Below are 4,611 nucleotides of genomic sequence, written 5' to 3'. Positions count from 1 at the left end.
TCCCTGAAAAATCCAAAATTTGCAAAAAGGACCATGATCAAAATCAAGTCGGCTCTTGAACTCTGAAATCTCCGATTATCTCAAATAAAGTCGATTAAGATAAAATCGGGGTGTTACATGACGGCTGCATGAAGAAGTTCCTTGATCATTTGTCCTCGTGTCCTTAGTGGTGCTATAGGATTACCTATCACCGAATTTATTGGATGCTTTTTGGACCATTTTAGTCTTGGTTCAGGATGATTCTCAGTGTTCACTTTCTTCTTGGGTTTGATCAGACACATTGTCCTGGCCAAATTATGTGCCTTCAGTTTGTAAGTGATGTTCTTGAGCCTCAAGCTGATGTGCTTCACCTTTCTCAACTGGGTGAGTTTGGTGAGTGTCAACTAGTTGATCAAAGTCATGACCCTCAACTGTTGGTTCCACAAGTTCAGGTTCAGGAGTTTGAAGGGACCTGATGAGTGGTGAGAAGTCATCTTCACTGTCATCTTCGATGTCATTTTCCAGTTGAATTTTCTGAAATAGATATGAGATTTGATGAGAATCAGTTGAGATTTCAGTAGATAGATCCTCATCAAATATGACATGAACTGATTCTTCAACATTTAGAGTTCTTTTTTAAAAAACTCTATAAGCTTTTCTAACTAAGGAATAGCCAAGAAATATACCCTCATCTAACTTTGCATCAAATGCATTCAGATGACTTTTACCATTGTTTTGGATGTAGCATTTACATCCAAAAATTTTGAAATAGGATATATTGGGTTGTCTGCCATTCCAGATCTCATAAGGAGTTTTCAAAAATTTCTTACATATCATCGATCTGTTCTGAGTGTGGCAAGTAGTGTTCACAGCTTCTGCCCAAAACCTTTGAGAGACTTTGGAATCAGCTAACATGGTTCTCGCAACTTTTTTAAGAGTACGATTTCTCCTTTCTGCAACACCATTTTGTTGTGGCGTTCTAGCTGCTGAAAATTCATGCTTGATTCCATAATGATCTAAAAATGCAGCAAAGTTTGATTGACAAATTCAGTTCCCCTGTCACTTCTGATTCTGTCAATCTTACTATATTTTTTGTTAAAAAGCCTTTTAAAAATCTTGATCAGTTGAGAAGCAGTTTGGTCTTTTGATTTTAAGAAAATGATCCCGGTGAAACGTGAGTAATCATCAATGATGACAAGAGTATACTTCATTCCCCCTAAACTTGTTACTGGTATTGGACCAAACAAATCTATGTGCAACAGTTCCAAGCATCGGAAAGATGAGCTATAACCCTTGTTTTTAAAAGATGGCCTAACTTGCATCCCAAATTGACAAGCTGAGAATACTTTGTCTTTGGAAAAATCAATTTTAGGCAGGCCTGTTACTAGCTCAAGCTTACTCAGGCTGACAATAGATTTTAAATTTAGGTGATTCAGTCTCTTGTGCCAAATCCAGTTTTGCTTAGAATTGGAAGCTACGAGGCAAACTGATTTGCTAGACTGGTTGGTCCAACATACTTTGTATGTGTTTCCACATATGTTTCCTGTCAAAATAATTTCACCAGAAGCATCTTTAACAATGCAAGTTAGTTTTTGAAATTCAACAGAGTATCCATAGTCACACATTTGACTAATGCTAATTAAGTTGTATTTCAAATTCTCAACGAGTAGAACATTTTGAACAATTATGTTATCGTGGATAATCTTATCCTTACCCACGGTCTTACCCTTCGAGTTGTCTCCAAATGTGATGGTTGGACCATTGTATTTAGTGAGTTCAAACAATAGTTTATCATTTCCAGTCATGTGTCTCGAACATCCACTGTCTAAATACCATGATTCATCTAATTGCTCTTTTGCGCCTGTCACCTGCATTCACAAAGTTGAATAACTTTTGGTACCCACATCTATTTGGGTCCACGAGAGATTAATCCTTTAGGAACCCAAACCTAATACTTTGACCAGTTTACCAGTTTCAGTGTTCTTATAGGTTCGTATTAAATTAGGTGCTCTAATTGTGGAGTGTGATGTGCTTGTGAGACCATATGTTGGTTTACCTTTCCAATATGCTTAAATTGTCGATATTGATTCTGAACTGGACGTTGATTGTGATATTGACCTTGATTTCATCGCATAGGAATAGGTTGATATACGTAAGTCCTTTCAGGACTTTTAGCAGTTTCAACTTTGGTTTCCTGAGTATTAAAGCCAATACAAAATCTCTTTCTGTTCATCTGCTGTATTGATTGCCAAGTCATAAGAATGGGTTTATCATCTTCATTTACCCTAACTGCTCGTACAAATTTTATAAACTTGCCTTTGCACATATTCAGTTTGGGTAGAGTACTTGATTTACCAATGTCAACTGCTTTACCATACCCTAGACCAGTTTTGTCATTCAGGGGTCTTTGTAAATCATGCATTTCTATCAGCTTGCTCGAAGATTTATTCCATGAACTTACCAGATCATCCACTTTTTGTTTTTCTATTGTAAAATTCATGATGTTGATCTTGAGTAGCTCATTCTCAGTCTTAAGCTTAGCAATCTCTGTTTCAAGACAGTTTATCTCAACTAATTATTCCCAGTGGGATATAGTTGAGGTATCTTGCAGGTCCTCTTGCTTTGATTTGACTTCATAAAATGCGAGGGACAGTTTGTGATACTCATTTGTCATATCGTGAAGTGCTGTGATTAGTACCTCTCGAGTGAATTCCTCAAAACTGAAATCAAATACCTGTTCACTGGTGGATGCTTGCTCATGATCATTTGCCATTAGACATTTGAATTCTTCATCATCGTCACTGGAGCTAGAGGAGTAGTTGGATTCTTCTGATTCACTATCCGTTTCTGCCCATTTGGCTTTGCTATCCTTTGTAACCAGTGCTTCATGATTCTGTCTCGAAGTGTGTTTGGCATCCCTTGAGCTTTTTCTTCGTTCCAAGTCCTTCAGTTTAGGACAGTCATCTATGAAATGTCCTGTTTTCCCACAGTTGAAGCAACATCTTGGTTCTTATACTGTATCTTTCTTTTGAAAGTTTCTTCTGTAAGATCCCTCCTGATTTCTCCGAATGAATTTTCCAAATTTCTTTACAAATAAGGACATAGCATCACTGCTCAGTTGTTCTGACGTCTTCTCTAGTTGAGCAGGTGATTCTATCTTGACTGCAGTCAAGGCCTTGGTCAGTTGAGAGGTAAACTGATCTTCATCTCGAGTTTGCAACTCAAATTCATAGGCCTTTAGGTCTGCAAACAAGTCATGTAGTTCCAATTTGTTCAAGTCTTTTGATTCCTTCATAGCCATTGTCTTTACATCCCACTCTTTGGGAAGACCTCGAATAACTTTGAGAATAACTTCCCTATTGGGATATATCTTTCCTAGTGCATGAATTTCAATGACTGTGCTACTAACTCTCTCATCAAATTCTGTCATTGATTCTCCAGGTTTCATCCTGATGTTGTCAAACTTCTGAATAGCAACAGACAGTTTGTTTTCTTTAGTTTTCTCATTTTCTTCACAAAGTTGAATCAGTTTGTCCCAAATTTCTTTTCCTGTTTTGCACATCTTGATCTTACTAAAAGTGCTCTTGTCAAGAGTTTTGAACAGGATGTCTTTAGCCACATTATCAAGATTTTTTTTCTTCTTATCTTCGACTGTCCACTCAACTATTGGCTTATCAATGTATTGTGGACCACCACCAGAAATGGCTATAGCAGTATTAACCTTGGTGATTGTAAGAGGTCCATCAGTGATGACAAACCACATGTCATCATCTAAAGCTGATAGAAGCGCTTGCATGAGAATCTTCAAATCATCAAAATCTTCTTTGGAGAACATAGAAATCTTGCTGAATGAAGTCATTTTGATACAGTGTTCAAGAGTAAGATAAAAACCTTTCTCTTACGCCAATTGATAGGATCGGTTGAAAGTTTAGAGGAGGTGAATAGACTTTCAAACAAGATAGTATAAAAAATTTGAACTCGATCGGTTTAGTGACTGAGTTCTAATCTTATCTTAATGTCTGATGTAATTTGACAAACAAGAATATGTATGAAAATATGTCAAATTACAGATTTGAACACTGAGTGGTTATTAGTTTAGGTTAGGTGATGACAGTGGGTAAACTAAAATAATGCAAGCAAATGTTTATGGATGTTCGGAGATTTCAAATACTCCTACGTCACCCCTTCTTTCACATCGGAAGGATATCACTAGAAGACTTTGAATTTTACAAGCAATTTGCAAAACCCTGATTCAGTTTAGGACTTAAACACTGCCTAAACAAGAACTCCTAGTATTACAACTCAGTTTCAGTCCTAGACTGATGATAGAACAGAGATGAATACAACTCGAAATCTTTAGCACAAAATTGATCCTTCTATGATCAGAATAACACTTTGGCGTTTGTGCTTCGAGTTCTTTGATCAATTCTTGAACGTGTAAGACTTTGAATATTCTCGTAAAATAGCAAAATTTGCAGAGCGTGAGAGGGTTCCTTTGTTCGATCAAGATCTCTATTTATACCATTGGATTGTTAACGGTCATAAATTCAAATTGAATCTTCAGATAGGGTTTTGAATTATTCCCATTGAATTTGTCACTATCAACAACAAATTCTGGAGCCGAGATTTCCC

The 4,611-nt window shown here is 36.8% G+C and overlaps 1 protein-coding gene across 1 annotated transcript; it reads right to left on the bottom strand.

The window, feature by feature from the left end:
* Positions 1-294: 294 nt before the first annotated feature.
* LOC140861223 (uncharacterized) lies at positions 295-3,838 on the bottom strand. The gene is made up of 4 exons (XM_073264224.1): positions 2,996-3,838; positions 2,714-2,923; positions 1,209-1,847; positions 295-513 (listed from the first exon to the last, which is right to left on the bottom strand). Exons 1-4 carry the CDS (start codon positions 3,836-3,838, stop codon positions 295-297), a joined length of 1,911 nt encoding a protein of 636 aa, XP_073120325.1.
* Positions 3,839-4,611: the final 773 nt, after the last annotated feature.

This window comes from Henckelia pumila, chromosome 4 (assembly GCF_033568475.1).
Source record: "Henckelia pumila isolate YLH828 chromosome 4, ASM3356847v2, whole genome shotgun sequence".
Classification (NCBI taxonomy): domain Eukaryota; kingdom Viridiplantae; phylum Streptophyta; class Magnoliopsida; order Lamiales; family Gesneriaceae; genus Henckelia; species Henckelia pumila.
The sequence above is the reverse complement of the archived record's forward strand: the minus strand, read 5'-3'. Positions and strand labels throughout refer to the sequence as shown.

What these genes read in the sequence shown, in the direction of transcription:
- LOC140861223 (XM_073264224.1), bottom strand. Translation starts at nt 3,838, where the DNA reads ATGACTTCATTCAGCAAGATTTCTATGTTCTCCAAAGAAGATTTTGAT. An exon ending in ACTTTCAAAAGAAAGATACA is followed by an intron (nt 2,924 to 2,995) that starts GTATAAGAACCA and finishes CCTAAACTGAAG; the next exon opens with GACTTGGAACGAAGAAAAAG. An exon ending in AAGCATCCACCAGTGAACAG is followed by an intron (nt 1,848 to 2,713) that starts GTATTTGATTTC and finishes TTGTGAATGCAG; the next exon opens with GTGACAGGCGCAAAAGAGCA.